The sequence below is a fragment of the Ipomoea triloba genome, chromosome 5 (genome assembly GCF_003576645.1).
Source record: "Ipomoea triloba cultivar NCNSP0323 chromosome 5, ASM357664v1".
Taxonomy (NCBI): domain Eukaryota; kingdom Viridiplantae; phylum Streptophyta; class Magnoliopsida; order Solanales; family Convolvulaceae; genus Ipomoea; species Ipomoea triloba.
Genome location: NC_044920.1, coordinates 31,187,745 through 31,213,955, shown reverse-complemented (window position 1 = coordinate 31,213,955; position 26,211 = coordinate 31,187,745). Strand labels below are relative to the sequence as shown.

The window sequence follows — 26,211 nt, the reverse complement described above, 5'->3', positions numbered from 1 at the left end:
TAATATTTAATCTTGTAATATATACTAGGATGTCATAGCTGAAAACATAGTCTAGATATTTAATCAACTAAGAACTAACCATGCTAGCTAATTAGAAGATGTCACGTTTATAATAGTCCAACCTTATGAAGTCAACTATATTGAGTTAACTTAAAAATTACTTCATTGACTATTGATATTTATCAAATGTTATCATAAGCTTTCAGTTTTTACCATAAATGATCCATTGACTATTAAATTTTGTTTCAAGTTTGATCATTTGGTTAAATGTTCATTTAGCATGGGTTAAATTTAATGGTTAAAAGTTAATACATAAGTTAATTTGGATCACGCTATTGATAAGTCTCTACGTCAAATTAGAGACGATTATATCATTTATTTCAACTCCCTTAAATATGCAAAATTGAGAGGCAATTATGCTAGCTATTTTTTATATTATTCACATTAAATTTTGTGAAATTAATCAACTATTTAACCAGATGATCAAAATTATAACAAAATCAATAGTTAAAGGACAAATATTGGTTAAATTAAAAATCAATGATTAAAATTCATAAAAATATCAATAATTAATAGATCAATCATGGAATTCATTCCAATTACATTCTCCGGTCACTTTGCACTTAGTTTCACAATATCTCAAGTATAAGAACATACTATATATATTATCTCTATATCTTTTTCATAATGTAAACGCAAACTCATATTCTCAATACAATTTAGGTTGTCAATGTCCTATAATTCTTTGACCCATGAATTGTATTTTAATTTTATGGTGTGTTTGGAAAGCAGAAAATGACTTCTGGAAAATATTTTCTGAAAAATGAGTCATTTTCCAGAAAATGATTTCATTTTCCGTGTTTTGATGTATTCTGAAAAACTGTTTTTGTGTGTTGGTTCATTTTATAGAAAATGGGTAGAATTGCATAATTAAACATTTTAATTATTTTATTTAAAATATAAAAATTATTATAATATTAAAGTAATGTGATTAAAAGTAAAATAAATTAAAAAAAAAAAAAACGAGACTACAAATTTCCGGCGGAAACCATTACAGGTTTCCGGCGAACAAGGTTTCTGCCGGAAACCAGTTTTCCACTACGGCCAGTGGTCCCTTTTCGGCCACTAGCCATGGTTTTTCATGTTTTGTGCGTATAACTCGTTTCCGGAAAAATATTCCGGAAGTTGTTTTACGGAAAATTGACACCATTTTCATTGGTTAACGGAAATTGTTTTCCGTTGATCACATTTTCCAAGCATTCCAAAACAAAGAAAATCCGTAAAATGATTTCCGGAAGTCATTTTCCGGGTTTCCAAACACACCCTTAGTTTACTTGTTTTTATTGACTTTTTGGTTGATACCACATATAAAATTGACCACAAGTTAGGTTAAACATATATTGCAAAACAATTTAATACTATACAAATTGAATCCACTTTTTTAAAAAATGATTTTGCTTTATGACCAAACCTTAACTGGCTTGATGTTATACAGGAGTATAAGATCAGCCCACCAAACAAAAAAAAATTTAAAAAAATCTCAATGTAGAAAAAAAAAAGAAGTCGGAACCGGATTGTAAACGAACGGAGATTCGGGTATGGTTTCGAATTTTACAAAATAATTAGGTGTACCTACCAATTGCGCAGTACCGTTGCCACCTACACTATTGCCTATTGGCATTGTTTATAATATCAAACATTAATACAACAAATATAACGCAACGTTTTGTTGAAAGAATAAAAACAAAGTGAATAAAATATAATTTCTATATGAATATAAAAAAATATTATTATATTATTTAGTTCGCAAGAGAAATAAATAAGAAATTATGTAATAAATCATGTTTATGTAAAAAGAACAGAGCAGACATATCACACATATAGAAAAAAAAAGAGATAAAACATTATAATTTACATTATACATTTTATAATTAGAGAAAAATATTTATTAAATTAGAAGCTATATCTCATCTTTCAATATTTGCAGTATTAAGCAATACAACATATATAAAAATGCTCATAGAAAATTTATACTAGTATGATTTATTAAAAAGAAAAACTAAGAAAAAGATAATTTGAATCTCGAATATTTGTAGGAGGTTGTTAGGATGGGTTTGAGTTAAATATGAAATTTCATTTTCATTTTAAGGTGGGATTAATAAGGAAGCTTTGAAATCATAATATGCGAGTGAAAATGGAAGTCCATCCCCATTCCCCACCGACTAATAACCGCCAACCAACAGCCCAACGACTTATATTCCTTTTCTTCAAAGTAACATATGTTAATTTGCCGGCCTGCACCATCTCGGAGGAGGGAGTTTTTCCTCGTCTCCTATGAACTATTTAACACAACACATCGATCGGCCGAAAATTTGTGAAATTATCCACATATTTGCTATTATTCTCCAGGTATTAGTTACAGTAATCAATTGGTTTTGCTTTTTTGCATACATACAGGAGTATATATTTAATTTCTTGGTGAAAATTAATATATGTATCATATCCTGCATTTCTGATAGATGTCTGAACACATTAATTAATTGCTGTGAATGCATCCGCATATGTTTAAGAGGTTGATTGATGTAAGGATGTGTGGGTGGCAGGGATGGCTTCTGTTAGCTTTAGATTCTGGGATGATTGTGTAAATCTCCTAGACTTGGAAGCAATGTGGATGGACCCTAATGTGGCTGCGGAATGGATTACTGTTGGCGAGACCAAAGGATCAAAAGTGCATCTATCCCGCAATCCTGATGGTCAGCCTTACTTGACACAGGCCGAGATGAAGGTATGTCGTCATATGTGTTTGATTAACAAATTACCAACATACATTTATTTATATTATTGCATCATCACACGCCAACACACATATATGTATAGTAATTGAGTTTGGCATCTCAGTGGCTCATGAGGTCTAATGTATGAGTCCTACATCAATATTCATTATATGATTGTGGTTGCGTTTTCTGTGCTCATTAGTTGTGGTTGTAAATTATCATTTCCATAAAAACAAAAAAATTGCATCATCACACAATCACTCATCAGTTTCTACATTCTATGAGTATTTTATTCTGTGGATTAGGGATCGTAATATGCTCTGGCAACTTGAACAAGTCATTCTTGTAATTTCACACTACTTGATAACACCATATGTAATTACTTCTCTTTCTTTGTATAACTTGTTCTGGGATTGTCTCACAGGCTGTATCAAGTATTATTGTTGGAAGGCATTTTGTTTCGCAGATAGATTCGGTAAGAGTTTTTGCATCTAATAGGCAGTATTATTATTATTAAGGATTTCTCGAAATTGTACTGTTGAACTATTTTTCATCTGATCCTCATTCAATTCAGCAGCTGTGAATACCTCACATATACTGTCTTAATTTGATATGTCTTCACCATATTCTGCAGGACATGCTTTGTGCAATTGCTGAACTTGAAAGTGGCAAGCAGCCACTTGCTATGCAGTACAACAAAAAGACAAAAGAAGTTACTATGGGACTCATGCAGATCACACAGAAAACTGCCGAGTGGATAGTCAGGTAATGATCGATATAAAGTTTTTATTTTAATTAAATTACTAGACGTGCACAAAACTTCGAAAAGTTGCCTTGTTAGCCTATATGCGTGAAGGACAATGTTTAAGATGGAACTTTCTGCAGTGAATTGGGGTTCCGGATATATGAAGTGGCAGAGAACTCAACAATGTTGTACAAGCCTTTTGTTAATGTGTATCTTGGTGCTGCATATCTTAAGTGGCTGTCATATTATGATCAAAAGTAAGTTGTGGAAGATTAATTGGATTGCTCGATTTTTACTTATACTTCCTTTTATGTATCTTGCTATCTGCAATGCTGCTGCTGGAATCTGAATATTTGTTCAAACCCATACAATATTAAGAACAGAGAACGAAGTGAAGAATTTATGGTAAGGGCATACAAGGGCGGTGTTAAGAAGGCAGCTCACAAGTCAACTTTATTATATTGGAAACGATACCTTTCTGTCAAGGAAAGCCTTCCATCCAGGTTATTTCTTCCACTGCATGCCCTTTAGCTTGATTGGCTTTGCAGTTTTCTGCATGTCAATGCCACCTGTCACTTTCCTTGCCTTAGATGACTTGTTTGATAACTTCAATCAAAAGGAAATCGTCTTCAAATTAAAGGAATACAAAGTGAAGTGCCAGTATTAAGTCATGTGAATTTTGCGAATGGCATCACATGCACATCTGTGGAAATGCAATAGCAAACAAATATGAAACTTGTGAATATTTTTTTGGTTTTTTAATGTTTATAGCATTACAGAACTTAGATGACATCTTTCTAGTTTATCCTTTTCATGGTAAAGTATACAACTTTAAAGGTCCAATGCAAATGTGTTTGTAGCATTTAAGATAAAAGTCCATTTTACAGCTCTACATATATAATATTGTGACTGTAGTTCCTAATTAAAGTTAGCAAAGTCATCATGTAAATATCCTCGTGTTTACAAGAGTAGTATCCAGAGACTTCTGATAATGCATTTTATGTTAAATAAATGATATTCCGTATTCTTTTAGTTATACCTACCAACCTGTACTTTTTTCTTTTTCAGGAGAATCTTTGAAGTTAATCCTTTGCCTTGTGCTCTTTCAACATCTGCTGCTGGATCAGAAAAAAAAGGTAGTCTACATATTGTTCATTCAGGTTACTTGGCATTTTCTGCTATATTTGTGGATGAGTCTATTATTTTGCATCTCTGGATTTCCCCACCTAGATGAAAGCTTTGAATGTCTTGCCTTCAATTGAGAGCACATATTTCTTGTTGCTCTGCTCTAATGAACATATAAAATTTCTTCTGCAATTGTAAGTTTTCATTTAGTACACATGCAATACAGAACTAGGAGACAATCTGCTTCTTAAATATAATGTTGCAGCTTTTGATGAACATTATGGTTCAGACCCTTAATTGTAACCTGGATTTATTCTTCTTAGTATGGTTAATAACATTTCCAAATGAATTTTAAATTTCTTTTAATTTACTTTTGAAAAAAATACAATTGCTTCTCACTTATATACATGGTGGAGCAGGTACTTGGGATTCTCGAGCTTCAGCCCAAGACATGGAAGCAATGTGGAATCATCCTAGTGTGAGTAAAGAATGGAGCAAGTCAGGGGAGAAAAGAGGAAAAGTCCGATTTTCTCTTGACACTGAGACAAGACCTTATCTTTCCAGGGTTGAACTCAAGGTAAGGTTACATGTTCTCCTTATGAATATAGCTCGGTTGGAAATACAAACACTTGAGAGCTAAGTCTCTTTTTTTTCTTTTTTTTTTTTCCCTCTCTTTTCTCTGTTGCTAATTTTTTTTTTTTTGTTTCATATTCTTTGGTTTAAACACATGAAGTTGTACACTAATTAAATTGTGTTTTCTTGTCCACTCCCTTACTTAAATTGTGTTTTCTCTTCTGCTCCCCTATTACAGGATTTAAGGAATTTTATTTTATGTATATGAGTTTATGACAAGATGTTGTCCGGATGGATTATAAGATGGAGTTTTAAAATATCAGTTGGACTTGTTTCTATGACTTCAGATTAGGTAGATGCAGGATAAGAGCAGTGTGGATATGCCCCATGCATTTCTATTTACATATTTCCCTTAGCTTGCAGTAGCTTTTGGTGCCTTAGCTTGTGTGTTATCGCAAAGTGATGAAGCTAGGAGAGATGCAATGCATACTTTATATGAGTGGTTTCCACGATACTGTACTAATTATAAAGCTATAATTTTTGCACATCCAACTTGATTGCCTTCAAATCTGATCTGATCTGCTGAGAAAATATATGTTTTATAATTATTATAAAACATATATAATACAGTAATTTCCATTAATCCAATGGGATAGCTACCTTTCTTCCAGGCAGTTTCGGAAGTCATTATTGCCAAGCACTACAGTACCACAGGAATAAAGCCTGTAAGTATATATCAGTGGTTTACTCATCATTGGAATTGAAGCGTGTAAGCATTATGCATCTTGTGTAGTTTTGACAATAATAATGTTAAATTGGTCTCATTATTAGTTGGAAAACTGAACTGATTATGCACGTACATACTGCTGAAGATTTGGGGTTTATGGTTTGGAAGATAGGGCCCTTAGCTAGCTTAGCTTGGTTAAAATTTATTATATATGTTCTGCATGCAGCTGTATTAATATATATATATAATTATCCTGATCCTCGATCTGCTCAAAGAATATTCTTGATCTCATGCATGCATCCAATCCCGACCTCGATCGATCATTTTAATTTGCAGACTGTTTTGTGTGCTATTGCGGAGATTGTGTGCATGCGTTATGTAAATGGAATTGGGCAACGCATTGGATTAATGGGAATTGACTACCCCACAGCACACTGGCTTTACAAGTACGTATGTATGTGAGAAAATTACTATATATAGTTGATACTAACATTATATGCATGGCTCATCAACTGATCGATTGGATGATTGTCGTACTTAGCTTTAGCTTGCTGCTGAATTTTCATCTAGGGACTTGGGCTACAAGGTTTATGTTGTGGAGTCAGTTGAGGATCTTAGGAAGCCATTTGAATCCATGTACTTTGGTGCAGCCTACTTGGCCTGGTTATCACAATACGATGGAAGGTTAGTTAGTTTTGTTTGCGAGCAAGCTAAGCTAGTTATCTGGTTGTTTATCGATCTGCTATATATTATGTACCTATCTAGCTACATGCCATATTTAATTTCTTTCTAATGTAGTGTTATGCTGCATTATATTGATAGGGTAAGGAGTCCAGAGTTTATTGTTCAGGCTTATCTTTCAGGGCCGCAAAACGTGAACCTGCAGGAAACAGGTCCACATTGGCTAAAATTTCAGGAAGCATTAATCCGTTATGAAGATTTAAAGAAGTAAGCTGCAGGCATGCATGCATTGTCGTGTCGTCTAGTTTCAATTTAATTTGCATCAACTAGGCTAGAATGCATTATTTTCCCTGTTTTAATTTGACAAATGACAAAGATGCGCTGCCTTCCCAATGTGTACAGGGGGTCAGGTTCCTGCAACATTTTGTGAGTGAAAATTAGCGGCAACAACGTAACAGTCTCTGGAGAGCTAGCTAGCGAAGAATCCTTGCTTCCTACCAATATTATAATACTAATTTTTGTTTCTCCTCACTGTATTAGAATAACTAACAAATTTAAATTCTCACATCAAACAAATTAAACACTGTTTAAGATTTTATTACTCAAAATATATTTCAATTTTTTTTTAAATCTCTTAAAATTGTATTGACGTGTTAACAGTTTTTTTTGGGAGTTAAATACACAATCATTAGATAATTATTATGAATACAATTTGATTTGCATTGGTATTTGATCACTTATGAATAACGTAACATTGGTTTGTATGTTGATTTCAATTAAATGTATGAATAATTAATTAATTAATGATTTTCAAAAAAAATAATTAATTAATGTTGAAAGAAAAAGCATAAAGATGTGGAAGACAAAAAGAAAGATTTCTTCAACTTTCAAGTTTCAAGTGGGCAATGGCGGTATTCGCGGATCATGCGATGGATCAGGCCGGCTGTATTAGTCGCATTCAAAGCTATGCTGACGAGGGGATTGTCTCCCTTGGATTCCCAGCAACCTCACTTCTAAATTCAATTTCTTCTAACCATTTACAATATTATTACTCAGTATTTAACTATTAAAAAAAAAGTGGATTACTTCGAAGGTAACAAAACCATGCTTTCACAGCACATCTCGCTTGAAAACTTAATAATTATTCTCGATTTCTTAAATCTCAAAAAATAAAGTGGAGTTTTGTATATGGAAGTGAGTGGCAGTTGGGTAAAAGGTGAGGATTAGAGGGACAGGTTAGGAATTTGAGTAAAACTTGACTTAATGTGGCGTGAGACAAGTAAATCGCCGACTGACTCCGAGGCCCCATACCCATCCCCATCCCCATCCCCATTCCCGTCGTTGTATTCCCCAAAGCATCCATTCTTCATGCTCCGAACCGCATCACGCACTTCACTCTGTACCAAAATGCCGCCGCTTTCACTCTGAAGCTCAATCTGTAGTATGCTCTTTCTTTCATGGTAAACATTTTTATTTGGACTTTAAATCCATTCCCCCTCCCCTCCTCCCTCCCATCTCTTAGTGTATTATTATTGTTTTTCTAGGCAGGATACGCATACTGGTATACGGTTACCCAGTTGTGGTGTTCAATTTCGATAAGATTTTTCAGATACTGAATAAAGAAACTCTCTCTCTCTCTCTCTACTCAGAAATTGGACCTTAATTCCATTAAAATGCTTGCTTCTTTCGTCTGCTTGACTAGACTCGACAGTATAGGCATTACTCTCCTAGAGCTGCCAAGCTAGGCAGATGCTCAAAAACCAACTCAAGTTTATTAACTTTGTTATATCACAATTTTATTTTCCTGCCTGATTTGCTTCAATATTGTCTTAGCTTTTGTACACGGCAATGACAGTGAATCTCTTTTTTATATGTTTCCACCAGCGTATTAGTTCACATCATTGCACTTGGGTTGCTCTTGTCCCAGTACTGAAATTGCATTTTGCTGTTTCTCATTTCAAGGTTCACACTGTATTGACTCACCTTGATGGTTGCTCAACTCTGAATCGTGGTTGATTTTGAAATATATGTTTTCTGTAATTGGGAATAATCCTCTGCTGGAGCGAATTGCTTATTCAATTTCATTCTGCATCCCCTTACTTCTTTCCGATTCCTAACAATAGGTGAGCTATTGTGGCATCACTTGTAAGAGAGTTTTGATCTACTTTTTGCTGTGATGGAGCAATCAAAGGGTCAAAACCACTTGCATTATAACACTAGAGAACAGAGCAATGCACAAGTAATTCCTGAAACCCAGGTTTTGAAGAGGGACCTACAAGAATATGATCATCCTGATTTGAACCATCAAGAGACTAAGCCTGTGCTTAATTACTCAATACAGACAGGTGAAGAGTTTTCTCTTGAATTCATGCTTGACCGCTTTAATACCAGAAAGCCCCAGCTTCCAAACACTTCTGTTGATCCAAATCATACACCTGGTTACTTGGAGCTAAAAGGTATTTTGGGAATTGCTCATACTGGATCCGAGAGAGGTTCAGATGTTTCCATGCTTACTACAATGGAAGGTCCAAGAGATATTGATGAAAGAAATTCTTCCTTATTATGCCAAGAGAAAAGTAACAGTGGGTCTATGCTACCTGCACAACAGACTTCCTCAGAGCACAATGGCTTTCGATCACTAATCTATGCCTCATCTGGAGCATCTGATAGTTTAGTGGCACGGCTTAAAATCCTTTGCAGCTTTGGTGGAAAAATACTACCTCGGCCAAGCGATGGAAAGCTCAGGTATGTTGGAGGTGATACACGCATTATCCGTGTAAGGAAGGACATAATGTGGCATGAGTTATGGCACAAGGCTATAGCAATCTATGACCACACTCATATTATAAAATATCAGCTTCCTGGAGAGGATCTTGATGCTTTAGTTTCTGTGTCATGTGACGAGGATTTGCAGAATATGATGGAAGAATGTAATGTTTTAGATGATACAGAAGGAACAAAAAAGCTTAGGATGTTTTTGTTTTCTATGATTGACTTGGAGGATACTCATTTTAGTCTATCTAGCTCTCATGCTGATTGTGAGATTCAGTATGTTGTTGCTGTCAATGGCTTTGACCTTGAATCCAGGAAAAGCTCAATTTTGCATTGTCTAGGCTCTTCTGCTAACAACTTAGCTGAGCTAGATGTGCAGAATGTTGAGATGGACACAGGTAAGCTACCACATTATGATGACGGTAAGCCGCAGAATTTTCAATCCACTTACAATTTGAATTCCTATATGCGGGTCTCTGAAAGTCTCATACCAAGACAAAATGGGATTTTGGCTCAGAAAGAAGATATTGAGGAGCAGCTGTTGGATGGATTAAGTGAGCAGCATTTACAAAGTAGTATAAAGCCAGTGAAATCAGATGCCAATGCTTCAGCTTATCAGGGAGGTGAAGTTCAAGGTGATCAAATGTTATCAAATGAGCAGCTTTCTGCTTCGCATTTGGTTATTAAAAATGCTAAAGGTTACTTTCCCATTGAGAATGAGGGAAGGTCACAATATCCGATACAGATATCTTCTGCCCTCGAAACTGTTAGTCCTGAACTTCCTAGATCTGGTGGAAATAATTGTAGCAGTGCATCTGTTCTTGAACCTAGCAATTCAGAACCTGCTCCAATTGATTTGAGCTTCTTTGAGCCCACTACACCACCTCCTCCTCAGAGGGTTTTTCGCTCTGAGCGAATCCCCCGAGAGCAAGCAGAGTTGCTAAACAGGATATCAAAGTCAGATGATTCACACAACTCTCAGCTTCTTATGACCCATCCTCATCCTGATGTTGCACAGGCAGATTTCCTTACAGAATCTGTTGAAAAAGTGCAAAACTTAAATTTGGTACAGGATGAGCCGACCATTCACACTGAAAACCCTCTATCTGCTGATCCTCAAACCACTAACAAAACTCAAAGGGTGAAGCAGGCAATACCAATTGGTCTGGATATGAAAAACAAAGCACATGAGAGCCCTGTTGTTCTCCAAGAAACAGTATCCACTGAAAATGTTAGTAAAATTGGTTTGGTTGATGATACAGTGGAAGCTGGATCAAGGGTTAATGCTGCAAGCCAACTGAATACCGAGAAACACCATGAAGACCCAGGGAATAGTCTTCCTGATATTCATTGGGGAGACAGGGTTGGCAGTGATCTATTGCCTAATAATAATCAAGGTCTTTCTAAGCATTCAGACCAGATAGGGAATTATAATGGGGTTGTTACTTCAGAAGAACCATGTGTTGGTGGAGCTAAATCTGAGCAAGGAGACATCCTAATTGATATCAATGATAGGTTCCCTCGTGATATCCTTTCTGATATATTTGCACAAGCTATACTTTCTGGTAGTTTAAGTGACACTGGTTCAACATCTAAGAATGGAGCTGGTGTAAGTGTGAACATGGAAAACCTTGATCCAAAGCACTGGTCCTTCTTCCAAAAGTTGGCAGGTGATGAGTTTGCTAAGAGAGATGTTTCTCTAATCGACCAAGATCATCTTGGGTATTCTCCTGGGCTTCAAAAAATTGAGGAGGCTTCTTCACCATATGGTATAATGCCTTCTGCAGACGATAGAGTTTCCTTAAGCCATTTGGATCAGCAAGTTAATCTTGGTGAGGATAATCAGAGAGAATTATCAAGTGCTGGAACCAATTCTGTGATGTTGCATTCTGGTTATGGTCCAAACTCAGAGTATGAGGTATAATTCTCTATGATGTAATACATTATAGCCATGATCTGATATGGGTCTTATTCTGATTTGTGATTTTGATCGATTTCATTTCATGAAGGATGGAATTAGAAATATTGGACTGCCTCCTTTAGGACCTTTGGTGGATTTCGACATAAATTCTTTGCAGGTAAGATTTCAACATTTGTGTTCTTTTACTATGCAGATGAATATTGTATTGTGAATTTGTTATATGCTTGAGAAACTTGTTGTTTGCTTAAGTCAGGATTAAGTTATTGTTTTCTGGCATTGACTTCATTCTGTAAGCACAAAACACCATGAATGCATGTGCAAAGTGGTGGTCCTTGAAGCCTTTTGCTTAAAAAAATTTCTGGCCATGGATGCATGACACTCTAAAAAGTATTGCAATGCTTAGGAAGATACGATATTTTTCTAATATTACTTTTTAATAAACCATAATCATTAAGAACATCCTAAAATTCCAAATTCGTTATACAGCTTCGCTTTGGCCTTTTTATGCAAGGCAATGTCTTTTCACATATTTATTTATTTATTTTAAAATTTTATTTTCAAAGCCTTTTTTTTTTTTGTTTGCATTGCAGCTCATCAGGAATGAAGATCTTGAGGAATTGAAGGAACTTGGTTCAGGCACATTTGGGACAGTGTACCATGGAAAGTGGAGGGGGACCGATGTTGCAATTAAACGAATAAAAAAGAGTTGCTTCACTGTGCGATCATCAGAGCAAGAGAGATTGGTGATCTTTCTTCAACTAAACATAAAACCAACACAACCCCCCTTCCCCTTTTCTTTTCATTTATGCATTTAGAATAAACGTATTCCTGAGTTTCAGCGAGAGTCTTTTCATTAACTTTGTAAACCCTTAATTTTCCTTAGAAAACAAATTAAAGGAGGATTAGATCCATAATTGTTACTTCATTTAAGTTCTTATTTAGTCTCTCATTTGTCACTTATTCTAGTTCTTGCTCTTCATATTGTTCTTGTTTCCAGACTGTAGAGTTCTGGAGGGAAGCTGATATTCTGTCAAAGCTTCATCACCCAAATGTGGTGGCATTTTACGGTGTAGTACAAGACGGAATAGGCGGAACTCTTGCTACTGTAACCGAGTATATGGTGGATGGTTCTCTAAGGCATGTTCTACTTCGCAAAGATAGGTACTATTCCCTCTGCTTGATGTCATTCTTTAACTTTTGGTGGTTGTATAGTTTTGGGTGTATCACTGTGTTGTAATGTCTAAACAACATAAAGCTGACTGTAAGTGCGTGTCTGCAGGCATCTTGATCGGCGAAAACGGCTCATAATAGCTATGGATGCAGCATTTGGGATGGAATACTTGCATTCAAAAAATATTGTGCATTTCGACCTGAAATGTGACAATTTACTGGTGAACTTGAAAGATCCTTCGCGACCTATATGCAAGGTCATTTTGATGAGATTTTAAAACTGCTTACCTGTGATGAGCTATTTTCTTTAGGATCAATTACCCTGATATTTATTCTGATAAATTATGTTCTGTAACTATTTAATTTTAAGAGAAGTCGAGAAAAAGATGTGCTGATATTGCTATTATTTCGTTAGGTTGGTGATTTTGGTTTGTCAAAGATAAAACGGAACACCTTGGTCTCTGGTGGAGTTAGGGGGACACTTCCATGGATGGCTCCTGAACTGTTAAATGGTAGCAGCAATAAAGTTTCTGAAAAAGTAAGTTGTAATTATCAGTCTGTCAAATTTCTTCTCATACATAAAATTTCTTCCATTTACTGTAGCATCTTTTGCCTTACACTCTATGAACAGAAATTTCTTGGAGACTTTTCAACCTTTCCGCTTCTTTTATTTTCAATCTGAATTTCTTTATTATGGGTTACTATATGTTTTGATGGTTGGATGGATGGATTCTTATTTTCTGTCTGTAGTCTACTTTTCAAGCATATCAAGTAATCTTCTTACACTGATTTTGGATAACTGTTCAACAGGTTGATGTGTTCTCCTTTGGTATTGTCTTATGGGAGATTCTCACTGGAGAGGAGCCTTATGCCAACATGCATTATGGTGCAATCATAGGTGTGTTTCTTGGATTCTCTTGTATGCCGTTTTTGAACAGTTGGTAGAACTAGTGTTGAATGCTTGTATGTATTTGAAACATAATTACAGCATGTTATGCATCATGCCTTGTGCCAGAGTGGTTATTGATTTAACTCGTATTTTGAATTAATTAACATGACATTCCTAATTGTGTGATATGCAGGAGGCATAGTGAGCAACACATTGAGACCAAGTATTCCAAGTTACTGTGATCCAGAGTGGAGAAACTTAATGGAGCAGTGTTGGGCTCCAAATCCCGCATCCAGGCCATCATTCACAGAAATTGCAAGTCATTTACGGTCATTGTCCACTGCCGCCCAGACAAAAGCACCCAAGACATAAGGCATCATCATAACTAGTTGTGGAGTAGTAATATATTCGTTGGTTGTTCTGGGTATAATATAATTCCTCCCCCTCCCCCTCCCCCCTTTTTGTTCTTCACTTTGGAACCAGCAATGGCCATTTTTGGGAAATGAAGATACGAGGTGCAAATTACGTCTGAATTGAACATATATATATATATATATATATATATATATATATATATATATATATATGCTTTCAAAAGAAAGTTTAGTGTGATCTGATGGGTTGCAGCCATCTGAATATTTTCAAAAAAAAAAAAAAAAAAAAGTTTAGTTATATGTAGTGCTACTGCTAAGGCCTTTGGTGACTGCAGCAGTAGCATTCACTGATTTATGGTTGCAGCCATCTGCATATCTGATCTGATGAGTTTTTTTGTTGTAGTGTAGCTGGGCAATAGTAAATCTGAGGGAGGATCCTAAGCAACCGAAAATCCATAACTTTTGTATCTCACAAGAAACTTTTAAATTATTAGACTTAGTTTTTACTGGCTGTATCTCATAAGCATGGTCTCATACTCTCATTACACGACTTTCCATCGTGGCCATTGACAATTTAAGTGGAGAGCAGCTGCTCGTTGTTCATCCATGGACCATGGCGGAGAGGAATTTAGTTCAATGGTTTATTTTATCAACTTAAAATAACTGGCAATTGGGAGTAGACTCGGTACAAATCGGGAGTAGACCACAAGTATACTCAAGACAAATTGAATTAGATGCACTCGTAGTTATTCAGGGTCTTAATACTTGTAATTGTATTTCTTCTTTTGATTTTATCTTAGAAGATATCAGAAAAATAATTAATGATTGTCATGTGTTAGCTTTACTTTTATTAAACGATTTGCAAATACCACTGCTTATTTGTTAGCTCGAAAAGTCTGTGTTGTTCGTGGGTTGTAGGGTGTATTTTCATAATCTTCCTGTCTTCGTTTTAGAAGTTGCTTTGGAAGTGCCGATAAATGAAATGTTTGTTTGTTTGTTTGGTTAAAAAAAATGACATGGCAATTCTATTTTAGGAATAAAAAGGCTAAAAAGTGAAGTAGTACGAAAACAATCCACGATAGCTAAGTCAAAACAAGGACAAATCATCTCTCTCTACTCTCCTACAACTCGATGTCCGGGAGGACACTACAACCACAAAACAAATAGTTTGTGATCAAGACAAGAAGAAGAAAAGTATAGTTGTAATGGAGTCGTCGTCACCGTTCAGATCAGATATCCTCCAAGGAAAAGTAGCCCTCTTGACCGGAGGTGGTTCCGGCATCGGTTTCGAGATCTCCAACCAGTTCGGCAAGCATGGTGCCTCTATCGCCATCATGGGCCGCCGCTCCTCTGTCGTACAATCCGCCGTCTCTACGCTCCAATCCCTCGGAATTCCCGTAAAAATCCAATCTTTCTTCAACCCCTTCTCCGTTCATTTCCTAATTGCATATACTACTACTACTACTACGGAGTAATTACATAGTAATTTACATTCTCTCTCTCTCCCTCTCTCTTTGCTAATTGTGTTTACATCTTAATTGGAATTTGTATGGTTGGTAGAATGGTAGTTGTGGATCAAGCTTGTGATGATTAAAGGGAAAATGAGTATTTTTCTCCTGCTCATGATCTTCTACATCATCTCTTTGTCCCCATCTTAATATATAAAGCTTGATTGTTTCTCTGACAATTTATTTTTCCCCAATAATTATATTGTAATATATTATACCATACCATACCAGGCAGTAGGTTTTCAGGGGGATGTGCGCAAACAGGAAGATGCAAAGAGAGTGGTGGAGTCCACTGTCAAACATTTTGGGAAGCTTGACATTCTTGTCAATGCTGCAGCCGGCAATTTTCTTGTTTCACCTGAGGATTTGTCTCCCAACGGTTTTCGAACAGGTTTTCTCTAACCACTTTTATATCAACATATACTCAAGTATTTGATGCAAAATGTTGATTTGGAGTAATGACTTGTATCATCTTTTCTTTTTAAATATGTACTGTGTATGCAAATGCCCCTGATGTCAACATATTGCATATTGCATACACTGGATAAGTAAGGGGCTTGTTTGAATGTTATCTGAGTAGCATATTGCTTGTTACTGAGAATTGCCTGGAAGATAGGCATGCCAGGTGTATGACTGACATATCCTTACGATTCATCATATTAAAAACATAGATGGCGATGATGTGGAGTGGTTTGATAAGTTAGCGGACAGAATTTCCAAGTTTGATATGGCTTCTCTCTTCCTTTTTATTCTCTAGTGGTCTTCTCACAGGTTTCAATTTAAATTACTTGGTGCAGTGTTGGATATTGATTCTGTGGGTACATTCACAATGTGCCATGAAGCTCTCAAGTATCTTAAGAAAGGAGGTCCTGGGAGAAGTCCATCTTCTTCTGGTGGAACAATACTAAATATTAGTGCCACTTTACACTACACTGCCTCTTGGTATCAAATCCATGTAGCTGCAGCAAAGGTTTGTGGTTGGCTTAATTTGTGTCCACTTGTTCTGCAAACTTTTAGCTTTTATCTTTACACACCCTTGTTGCTGTCCCTAGGCTGCTGTTGATGCAGTTACTAGAAATTTGGCTCTGGAATGGGGTACTGACTATGACATTAGAGTAAATGGGATTGCACCAGGTCCCATAGGTGACACAACTGGTTTGAGAAAACTTTTACCTCAAGAGATGGATGGGAGTAATCGTGACAGCGTGCCTCTTTACAAAGTTGGGGAGAAGTGGGATATTGCTATGGCTGCTCTCTACATTTCATCAGATGCTGGTAAGTGTGGGGTTTGGTGTTTGCATTGTTATAATACCTGCGATGTGATGTGCTGTTTGTCTTCATAGTGTTATTATTTGAATTGAATGTGTTCCATCTTTCCCTCCTGTTGAAACTAAATATTGCTGCATTTTCAATCTTGTATGACATGACATGATGCTCCTCCTTGTTTCTTGAAGGAAAATATGTAAATGGAACAACTTTGATAGTTGATGGGGGACTCTGGCTTAGTCACCCTCGTTATCTGCATAAAGATGCAGTTAAAGAGCTTTCGCGAACAGTGGAGAAAAAATCAAGAGATGCACCAGTTGGTGTTCCTTCAAGCAAACTTTGATCTCCTCCCCTCCCCTATCAAATACCAGCCACCAGCAGCAGTAGGGTGTCTGCTTTGCAAGGAAAGGAAAAATAAAGGAAAGTAATATTTAATGCCCAATAAATTAATTGCAGAGCTAGAATGTGACCATTTGAAATAGAAGTACATTATTTGGCCAACTATTATCTTTTAGATTGGTATTGGTATTGATGTTAATACTTATTGTTTCAAAAGTTTAGCTATTCCATTTTCGCGTAGCTACCTACCTCTACCTCTACCTCACACATTGAATATTGTTGAGTGTTGATACAGTGAAGCACTTCCAAACGTAAAATTAATAGGAGGAAGTATGCCCCGATGTCTGTGTACATATTTGTTTGGTTTTAATAAATTTACATTCACCCAAAAAAAATAAAAAAATAGGAGGAAGTATGGACGGTTCAGTTGGTAACTAATTAACTGTTGAGAATTTCTTTTTAGCCTAACCAATATATAATACGGAGTATAGTCTAGTTAAGAACTAAGAATAAAGAACATACAAGTATATCAGAGGTAATGAAGATGAAATGTTACATGCTTTGAACGCCCATCAACTTCTCGGAACCATGTTATTACTGCACATAATAATAGATACAGTAGACACCTTTAACAAGTCACTAGTTAGTGTATTTACATTATTACAAAAAGATTGCACTTTTGGAGGTTAAAATTTTAAATAATGATAAGGTTAAGAATAAAAGGCATCCCTGCCATCTCAATCTTTATTGGAAAGCTCTCACTATCTTGAAACAGAGCTACAGACAGATAAATCATTTTTGGATCAAAATTTATCATCCTAGCTAGTATGTTTCCCAAATGCTAATTTCAGCTATCACTTGCATGCCACCAAACTCACTACAAAACTCTCAACCATCCTTCGTTTCCAGTGTTCTCTCTCTCTCTCTCTCTCTCTCTCTCTCTCTCTCTCTGAATGGTAATTCCATCTACCATTCACATGCCACCAAACTCATGATGTTACTACAACTTAACATCGGTGCAGGGGTGCGGGATACACATCGAGTGGTTCATAACGCAGGCGGTCATTATGAGGCAATGGTCCTTCCTGAAAACATTTTCACATAATTAGTGAAATTGTAAATATGCATAAAGATTAAAGCTTTTGACACTAATATCAAGTGGTAATTTTCCCATTCCTTTCAAGGCAGTTTAAGAGCAGCATCTGGTGAGATGAGCTGAGCTTGTCAATTCAGTGTTTACAGTTATATAAATATCCATGACATGATAGTGTTCTAATAGCTAGCACTGACTAGTGCACAGAAATTTATGGTTCGCAGGATACAGTTTAAGGTGGATTAATACTTTTACTTTATGTTAAGCCAAAAATCCTTTGAAACAAGCTACCAATAGAGTTTGCAGAAAGCAAGACAGCTGTAAATCCATGTGACAACTAATTAATAAGAAAAAAGTATGTGTTAGAATATCACCTCTTCCAAGTTTATTTGATAAGGCTTCACAAAATCTTCAAACATCACAGGTGATAACCCTTTCATTTTCTCTTCCACATTCTGGGAAAGAAACAATGGAGGATGAATAGGAGGATCTGCCATGTCTTACTAAAGCACGCTAATATAAGAATTAAAAAAAGTGTAGGCCTTGTCCCATTCCCATAATTACACAACCAAGGTGGTTAAAATGCCATGCTGCCACCAATTGGCATCGAGCTCTTATGACTACTTCAGTCTGTAAAACATTTTCCTTAGAATAATAGATGAAGAAAGATAAAAACAAATCATTTCCCCATAGCATAATCTTTAGAAATAGTAATATTTTTCAGGAAGAAATAGAATAATTTTTTTATGATGCAGACTGCAGAGGAAGTGAGGGATCAGGCTGTGAGCTCTTTCCTTATTCTTGCTTTTCTAGATTTGATTCCATTTATTAAAGGGACAAGGCAGTCTTTCCCTCAATTTGATGGGAGGTTAGGCACTACATCCCCCTCTTTGTATTGATGTCTTTCTGGTTTTTAATGAATTGGAAGAGTGAGGCAACTAGGCAAGCCCCTTCTTACCTGCCAGTTGTTAGCCTTGTCTTTAAAAGAGAGAGAGAGAGAGAGAGAGAGAGAGAGAGAGAGAAAAGGTTATCATACCAATCCTGTTATTCTTGATTGTTCTAGAAGCTCATTCACAATTATATCGAGAATATGCCGGTTGGCCATCAATCCCTTCATTGCAAGGGCTTCTGTCTCTTCAATGTACTGTTATAAAAAATGAAACCAATTGTTATTTGACTAAAAAGCCAATAATGTAAATATAGACTTAAAAAACCACATGTAAAAAGTAAAAACAAAACAAAGGCACTTTTTTTTAATAGTACATGACCAGTTTTTTAATAATAGATAAACAGGCTTACTTTCTTCATTAACTATCAGTCTTAACCCGTACTTGATAAGATAGACCTACAACTTCATAGTAGCACGAAAGTACACTTTTAATAATATAAGACACTGCTCTAAAATGAGATTCCTATGAGTTACCAATAGAGGAGAGGGGAACCTAATGGGCATAACACAGCTTCAAACAGGTAAATTGGTACTTTTTCTCCAAGCAGAAATCCAAGGGGAAAAGTCACTGGATATATCTTGTGACAACATTGAGAAGCAAAAGTAGAATCGATGCAACTAAATAAATATACATCACCAGGAAGGCAGGAAATATGAAAAGTGAAGACCGAAAATTTGACCCATTTCAAAGTTGGAACAAAATGAACATAAAGAAGGCAATTTAAAGTCACCCTTGTCAACTCCCGAGTAAATAGTTCAGATACTTCAACTGTCATATTTGCAGGAATTACATATGGATCATCCCACTGAAATCAGAAAAAATGTTAATAAGACATGTTAGACACTAGTATCAAAACATAAATGCAAAACATATTGTGTCATTTATTTAACAAAGATAAAGACAAAGAATAAAAAATAAAATAATAATAAAGCCAACAACTAAGCTGAGCATGACTTAAAAGAAAATAAAATAATACCTTATATTTTATTATCTCACCATCAGGATCATCTGGTCGATCACCCAACCCTACTTTCTTTGTCAAAGCAGTAAGCCCCAACCTAGAGTTCCTAGGACTTATCACCATTTCTCGAGCAATCTGGAGATAAGATGAAAAATGAGTTGGTAGGCAGGTTCATGGTAACAAGTTCCCTAATTGCACTAAGATAAATCAATTGCCTGAGCAAGTGTTGGTGGGCATACACACAAACACAACACCTCTTTAGAAATTAGAAGGGCACACGATTGGCAGAAAGCACATACTTACACAACAGGCCAACATGTAGTCCCCCACCACCCCACCCCAACCCTTCTACATGAAATACAATTTATCAACTCCCTCCCTCTGTCCCTAAAGAACTGTCATGTTAGAGAAAACACGTGGAGCCATGGATTTGAGAAACTTTATTTAATATATTATTGACCAATTTAATTCAGTAGCTCCATCCTGGCCCACTGGCATTTCAATATATATTATTTCTCAACTATCTTTAATTTCAATATGAGGAGAGGGACATTGCTGGAAAGGAACCTATAAAAGCCATCATTGAATTCAATATTGTTGCATAAGAAATTTAGTTGCAATACATAGCTTCTTGATCATTAGTAGCTGAAGGATGTAATGTACCTTTGTGATCTTTTCCATATCATCTGTGCCTCCATCAGTAATATCATCACCAAATACAATTCGTTCAGCACAACGCCCACCATGAGCTACCACCATTTGCATTTTCATGTAGCCAAAGGTTGTGTAACCTTGATCAACCATTTCCTCTCTAGGGTAAAAAACTGATATTGCAGTTTCCTGTTCCAAGCAACAAGCCAACAACCAGTAAGTTTGAGGGAATGAAAGCAGAATCAAACATGACCATATTTAGATGACAAGAACTTATACTTTTCCACCAGGTAGAAGCTGAGAAAATGCATGCCAATCAAATCTAGGGAACAAGTGTGCCAACACAATGTGACCAGCTTCATGTACTGCCAGCAATCTTTTCTTTTCAAGAGAGATCTGTTACAAATAATCTTAGGAAATGATCAATCATGTGTAACTCAGCTCTATTTTTTGCAAAACAATGTGGAAGAATTCAATCAATTCATACATTTTGTTCACACTTTTGCTGCTCTTCCTCTGTTAGAAGGACACCCATGCCTTCAAGCAACTGCTTGTCCAACACATCCATGATGTCCTGCTGGTAGATCCTAGAATGCCCTTTCCTTATCTGCATGTATATCCAAACCACCTTGTGAATATTCATAAGAATATATAAAATATAAGTCATTCATCAGAGCATACATTTGCATTTACAGGTCTTTTGCACCTAAAAATTTGTAAGCATATATTCATCAAGCACTACCATAAATGTTAGAGAAGGAAAACACATTTCTTTTCACTTCTCATTTTGTGTTTTTTCCTTTATTCCCCTCCTCAAGAGAAAGCAGGAAATAAGTGTTATAAAAGAAAGGTTAGAAATTGTATACAAATTAAAATTGGAAAATGATTTTTTGAGAAAAAACAAAGAGACTTACAGACATTATTCCAGCTTCATTGACTAGATTTCTTATGTCTGCCCCAGAATACCCAACAGTGCGAAAGACAAGCTGCGGGATAAAGAAAAAATTATGCTGTGAGCCCATTCAGTTTTGGGACATACAGGAGTAGAAACAGCCATGTGAACCAACAATGTACCACTTTGTAGCACATCAGAGGAAAAAATAAAGTATATATAAATCATAAGGATGTTTTACAGACATTTGAATCCCAACAACAAAAGCAACAAAAACGATTTTAATATCAACCATTATATAAAACACCAGATATGGGGGAGAAACATATATATAGAAATGAAAAAGGAACGCATTTACTTTCTCAAAGCAAAACAGAAGCCTATTGCCAGCACTATTCAAACACCAAATTGAGGAAGAAAACAAACTGGAATTATAGTCAGAAAAGCAATGTATTTACTTTCTCAAAATCAACGTCATCAGAAAGCTGCTTCCCAGCACTGTGGACACCAAAAATTTGCACCCGTTGCTTTGCATCAGGCAAACCAATATATACACGCCTGTCTATACGTCCACGGCGAACAAATTCAAGGTCCAGTTCATCCGGTCTGTTAGTAGCACAGATAAAAATGACAGCTTGTCTGAGTGAAAATCTATCAACACCTGTTTCCTCTTTCCTGCAAACAATAAAAAATTTATAAATTGTTTTACAAACAAAACAATATATGACAGAAGGAAGTATTTTAGCCTAGACAACAATTATTTCTTAAAATTATTCTGTATGTTCTCTGAAGCCCTTTGAGGATAGAGTGTTAAAAAAAGTGTGTCATGCAAAATACTGAAATAGACAAAGCAAAGATAAGAGACTAACTCCCCATCAAGCTGGGATATCAATGCCTCAAAGGTTTCTCTTCTTCGTGGATCTTTTCTTGCATGCCTTCCAGCAATAGCATCGATCTCATCAACAAACACAAAAGAAGGAGCCTACACAGAGGACAATTAAATAAAAATCTCTCTGTAAAATTAGAATAAAGTAGCCAAAAAGTTCAATCTTGCAAAGGTTCCACATCCATAAAGATCCAGTTACCTGGAGGTGAATGCCAAGTAGAAACAATCTTTTGTTTGGAGAAAATAGGAGCATGTGGTAGTGACTTGAAATACTTTAACACAGATATTCACAGTTTAAAGTTAGAAAACTTACATTTCTCCTTGCAAGGGAGAACATTTCATTAATCCGTGCAACACCACTTTTTTCACTATCTGTAAACTCAGCACCAGAAGCAAAAACAAATGGCATACCACTTTGCTTTGCGAGTGTTCGAGCAAAAAGTGTCTTGCCCGTTCCAGGAGGTCCAGAAAGAAGGACACCCTACCATGCAAAATAGGGCAATCAATTCAGTGTTTAATAAAAAGTAGACCTCCAAAAATAATTGGAAGAATTGATGGGTTTACCCTAACAAACTTGACTTCCTTCTCATAATACTGCATAGGGTTTCCCATGTAAATCATCAACTCATCCAAAAGATCCCAAACATCTCCTCCCAATACAACTTCTTTATACATTGATTTTGTTTCTCCAACCTCTCCAACAGGCTAAGCAGGTAAAGAAATATGATGAAGAAACTTCTCAGATAAGTAATAGTGGAAGTAAAAACCTATATATTCATGGGAGATGAAAGATACCAGAATAAAGTTTTCAGCATAAGCCATGTCAAAAAGTTGATTATATTTTTTGTAGAGGACACGGTTTGTGGTAATATGAAGAAGTATTGCAGATTCCCTAATGAAGCACAAAATCAGTATCCCAGGCAGTAAAGCAAATATCACTTTTAGAAAGTAATGCATCTGCCGCTTCTGCTGGAGATCCACTTCAGCGCCAGAACTAGTTATCATCTCAAACAAGAAGGGATCTAATGGAATATCAACCTACAAGAAGAATATACTAGTGTCAACAAAATATTCAAATTCAAGAGGGGATACATTTTAACTATGCAGCAACAGAGACATTACTCACAGTGTATTCTAGAGGGAACCCTTCTTTCATTGTTACATACACTCGCTTCAGATCCTCTGTGAAGACAATAGCAGCAACCTGTCAATTTTCCAATCCATTACTTCATCCCACAGTCATTTATTCATGAAAGTTCTCATTGGGTGCAATAATCAGGGTGTGGATTTAGAGAGCAAGTAATCCCCATGTTACTATCCATAATATATTTGAAGCCTCAAAGGATAAATAGAACTTTCTGGAGGTTCCATGAATGTTTACTTGTGAGGAGAGAGTAGTAAAAACCAGTGGAAGGGGCAAATTTTTTTTACCTCAGACGAATCAAGTTTTTGAAGAAAATACGTATATGGAAGCTTTGGGCGATAGCGCCACCATCTTTTTGATATCCACAATGCTCTGGTTCCTTGAGTTTCACTTGTCTTCTCAACCACATCTTTGCGAAGGCTGTTTTTAACCTCCTCCATGTCAAATTCAACCACGTACCTAGCGTTTAATGAGTCTAACTGTTCAGCCAGCTTCTCCTTTCTAAGAATGTCATTCCATACTTTAAGTCTTTCACGCCAATTTCCTTTACTGTCCCGATTTTCAGCTGCTGAACAAACATTGGAAGAAAGGCTTAAATAGAAAACAAATTGTGCCAAATTCTAGCACCAAACCCAATATCACCACTCTCAAAAAATAAAAAAGAATCAATGCATTAAATCTTGTCTTAAAGAAGTACATAATTTTACAAGTTTACAAGAGCCTGAAGTGCAAGAATTCAGGACAAGGCGACAAGCAAGCCTCATCTAGAAAAGTGGGAGTATCAGAGAAGTCCATTGCATATTCAAATACCTGAAATTCCTATATCTTCTTTTAGAGCCTCTTTAGTTTCTGAGTTCATTGCCACTTCACGGTCTATAATTTCTTTGATATTGTGTTCAGGACCACCAGAATCATCTTCCCATGCATGTTCCCCAACATAAGAACTATCATGAATAAGATCTCCATCTGGCCCTTCAATGAACTTCTTTAATTTTAAACCTTTTGGGATATTCTTCCTCCATAAACCTTTGTTAAATCTATAGGGAAAAAATAATCAGAAATTAGAAAGGACCATCACCATGCATAAAGCAAGTATTTTTTTTTTTTGTCACAGAAACTTTGATATTCCATTGTTTAATTGAACAAAATTAAGGCAGTAAGAATAAGAATTGTGTTAATCCTTCTCTAAAATGTATTCTTTACATCAATTTAGTCTGTCAGCTTCTAAACAAGACAGCATTGCATTATCTGATACTTGAAACCAAGCAACTGAAGTAAAGCATGATGGAAAAATCACACTATCCTTTTAAATTTCAGCGATTCATAGTTAATGCAGTTAATCTCTCAAGCATACTGAATGATGTGGAGTAAGATCATCACAATATGTCATGCCATCTGGGCAACAGTATACAATGAGTCAGAAAACCTAGTATATATAGAGCCAAGTTATATTCTTTTACATATAAGTCAAAGCACAGCTTGAAGTAAACCCTCAAATCAAAATGATGGATGGTGAAAGATATAGACAAATATACCTTTTGATATTAGCAGGAGTAGGTTCAGGAATTAGTGCCTCCATATATGCTTCAGTCAACTCTTTTCTTTCCCTATTAATGATTGGAGCACGAATGGCCATATAGATTCTTTGACAAGAAAAAACTGTGACAACAACATATAATAACAAAACAGCAACTCTTTTTGGTTCCCAGTTCTTAATATCCTGCAAATGAAAAGGAACCACAATGCTGAAAATACTATAGAGCGAGCACTGAGTAATACATAATTAAAACAAGAAAAGAATAAAACTTCACCTTCCAAAGCTCCCATCTGTTCCACTCAATAAACTCAGGAAACAGCTCGAACCTAAAACGGTTAAGCTGAGCTTGGCCCTTCGTGGCCGAGTCATTAGCGTTGTTTGCAAATTCAGAAGCTCGAACCTTAGCATCTTCAACATCAAATCCCGTCTCTTTCTTCACGGACTCTCCCAATTTCTTGAGGAAACGTTGGGAACCGCGGCGAATGGACTGCGAAAGGTGAAGCCAAGAAAACCCTTGGGGTCCATCTGAAGAAGACGAAAAAGAAGCTAGAAATATGGGCCTCCTCCGGCGGGAAAGCTTAAGGTTCCGTCTATGATTGAAAAGATGGCGGCTATGAAAGAGAAGATTAGAGTAAGCTTGTTTTCCGATGTTAAGTTTGATTTGAGATGAATGTAACGGGCTTGTACACTGACGGATGGTAGTGCTTACATCCATGGAGACGCTTAGGGTCCCAAATGTGAGAGTGTGATATCGACTCTACCGCGGTTTCAGCGGCGGTGGTCGTCTCGTCGGAGTTCACTATGTGACGCCAGCAAGGGGTTTAGAGGTTTATCTTCAACACTTCAATGAAAATGAGTGAGTGAATCCTCTGTGCCCCGGTCGCCCATTCTGCCATTCCATTTGTTTTACTCGGTTTATTGCAGTAAATTTTAAACGGACTTTTGAAGCGACTTGAGCTTTATATATACTCGAAGATAAGGATCAAATAAGCCTTTAAATTATAAGTCAAAGTAAAATTAACTTTATTATAAGTCAAAGACCTTTGGTTTAGTGACACCAGGTGTCTCGGTTAACACTTTCACATGGATGATGGGAGTAAGTTTGAGCCCCGCTCTAACAATCCCAACGGCCACTAAATCATTGTAAGTGAGATAAACTAAATAGGCATGGATATCCTTATTAAAAATATGAGAATTAGCCCCCAACTTAACATTTGTATGACCTAATGATTT

The 26,211-nt window shown here is 36.2% G+C and overlaps 4 protein-coding genes across 13 annotated transcripts; 3 read left to right on the top strand and 1 right to left on the bottom strand.

Annotated features, from left to right (window-relative positions):
- The first annotated feature begins 2,168 nt into the window (after window positions 1-2,168).
- On the top strand, window positions 2,169-7,255 carry LOC116019124. Of its 7 annotated transcripts, none has more exons than XM_031259232.1 (13): window positions 2,169-2,409; window positions 2,604-2,785; window positions 3,199-3,249; window positions 3,409-3,539; window positions 3,660-3,776; window positions 3,903-4,022; window positions 4,588-4,655; window positions 5,064-5,221; window positions 5,889-5,942; window positions 6,281-6,390; window positions 6,515-6,628; window positions 6,767-6,892; window positions 7,028-7,255. In XM_031259232.1, exons 2-13 carry the CDS (start codon window positions 2,606-2,608, stop codon window positions 7,053-7,055), a joined length of 1,257 nt encoding a protein of 418 aa, XP_031115092.1. In that variant the 5' UTR covers window positions 2,169-2,409; window positions 2,604-2,605; the 3' UTR covers window positions 7,056-7,255. The 7 variants fall into 7 exon arrangements, with proteins under 7 accessions (XP_031115092.1, XP_031115095.1, XP_031115090.1 ...); XM_031259235.1 differs by having other exon boundaries at window positions 5,874-5,942; window positions 6,808-6,892; XM_031259230.1 differs by having other exon boundaries at window positions 5,874-5,942.
- A 669-nt stretch (window positions 7,256-7,924) lies between these two features.
- Window positions 7,925-13,910, top strand: LOC116019114. 3 transcript variants are annotated; one of them, XM_031259214.1, is made up of 9 exons: window positions 7,925-8,085; window positions 8,749-11,315; window positions 11,407-11,475; window positions 11,909-12,061; window positions 12,316-12,479; window positions 12,598-12,745; window positions 12,904-13,026; window positions 13,299-13,386; window positions 13,571-13,910. In XM_031259214.1, exons 2-9 carry the CDS (start codon window positions 8,802-8,804, stop codon window positions 13,747-13,749), a joined length of 3,438 nt encoding a protein of 1,145 aa, XP_031115074.1. In that variant the 5' UTR covers window positions 7,925-8,085; window positions 8,749-8,801; the 3' UTR covers window positions 13,750-13,910. The 3 variants fall into 3 exon arrangements, with proteins under 3 accessions (XP_031115074.1, XP_031115073.1, XP_031115072.1); XM_031259213.1 differs by having other exon boundaries at window positions 8,588-11,315; XM_031259212.1 differs by having other exon boundaries at window positions 8,510-11,315.
- Window positions 13,911-14,821: 911 nt separating this feature from the next.
- Window positions 14,822-17,112, top strand: LOC116019133 (peroxisomal 2,4-dienoyl-CoA reductase). Its single transcript, XM_031259249.1, has 5 exons — window positions 14,822-15,148; window positions 15,491-15,650; window positions 16,057-16,229; window positions 16,312-16,534; window positions 16,714-17,112. The coding sequence occupies exons 1-5, from the start codon at window positions 14,957-14,959 to the stop codon at window positions 16,866-16,868; spliced, it is 903 nt and encodes a 300-aa protein (XP_031115109.1). The 5' UTR covers window positions 14,822-14,956; the 3' UTR covers window positions 16,869-17,112.
- Window positions 17,113-17,441: 329 nt separating this feature from the next.
- LOC116019115 (ATP-dependent zinc metalloprotease FTSH 12, chloroplastic) lies at window positions 17,442-25,883 on the bottom strand. Of its 2 annotated transcripts, none has more exons than XM_031259215.1 (19): window positions 25,253-25,883; window positions 24,977-25,161; window positions 24,252-24,478; window positions 23,729-24,009; window positions 23,424-23,501; window positions 23,093-23,335; window positions 22,862-23,002; window positions 22,611-22,778; window positions 22,281-22,393; window positions 21,870-22,086; window positions 21,434-21,505; window positions 21,007-21,126; window positions 20,799-20,915; window positions 20,532-20,708; window positions 19,884-20,003; window positions 19,638-19,712; window positions 18,994-19,101; window positions 18,332-18,412; window positions 17,442-17,949 (listed from the first exon to the last, which is right to left on the bottom strand). In XM_031259215.1, the coding sequence occupies exons 1-19, from the start codon at window positions 25,691-25,693 to the stop codon at window positions 17,872-17,874; spliced, it is 3,042 nt and encodes a 1,013-aa protein (XP_031115075.1). In that variant the 5' UTR covers window positions 25,694-25,883; the 3' UTR covers window positions 17,442-17,871. The 2 variants fall into 2 exon arrangements, with proteins under 2 accessions (XP_031115075.1, XP_031115076.1); XM_031259216.1 differs by having other exon boundaries at window positions 23,729-24,006.
- Between the last annotated feature and the right edge of the window lie 328 nt (window positions 25,884-26,211).